Raw genomic sequence first — 587 nt, 5'->3', positions numbered from 1 at the left:
TTCTATACAATCACTGTTTGCTGCTGCTGCTGCATCCCACTCTCCTCCTGCTGCTGCTGCTGCTGCTCCTGCTGCTGTTGCTGTTGCTGCTGCTGCAGTTGCTGTCGTTGCATCCTCTTCCTCTTCCTCTTCCTCCTCCCCCTGTCCCTGCCCCTGCTGCCCCTGCCCCTGCTGCTGCTGCTGCTGCTGCTGCTGCTGCTGCTGCTGCTGCTGCAGCAGCCGAGAACGACGCAAAGACAACGCCCGTTTCATCGCTCCTCCTCTTCTGCCGCAGACGCAGCATGCTGCTGTTGCTAGGCTAAAGTTGCTGCGCTGCTGCTGCAGCCCCACGAGTCTTTTCTCCCAGTCGCAGCGCATGCATAGCCATCCATCTCCGTTTGCTGCTGCTGCTGCTGCTGCTGCTGCTGCTGCTGCTGCTGCTGCAGTAGCAGTAGCAGCACCACCCAATACTGGGTATACACCCCGAGACAAAGAAACAAATAAAGGAATAGAACAGTAGCAGTGGCGATGCACACAGACATGGCAGCAGCAGCAGCGCAGCAGCCTGTTTAGGGGGTTGCTGCTGAAGCCCCAACATACGCAGCAGA

The 587-nt window shown here is 58.4% G+C and overlaps 1 protein-coding gene across 1 annotated transcript in view; it reads right to left on the bottom strand.

Annotated features, from left to right (window-relative positions):
- EMH_0024100 (uncharacterized protein) overlaps positions 1 to 587 on the bottom strand; it is a gene marked incomplete at both ends in the record, with an annotated part of 4,383 nt that overhangs the window by 3,412 nt on the left and 384 nt on the right. The window contains 1 exon segment of the mRNA XM_013502251.1: positions 3 to 449. Coding sequence (XP_013357705.1) covers positions 3 to 449 — 447 coding nt within the window.

The sequence above is a fragment of the Eimeria mitis genome, genomic scaffold, assembly GCF_000499745.2.
Source record: "Eimeria mitis Houghton genomic scaffold, Emh_scaff867, whole genome shotgun sequence".
NCBI classification, from domain to species: domain Eukaryota; phylum Apicomplexa; class Conoidasida; order Eucoccidiorida; family Eimeriidae; genus Eimeria; species Eimeria mitis.
The sequence above is the reverse complement of the archived record's forward strand: the minus strand, read 5'-3'. Positions and strand labels throughout refer to the sequence as shown.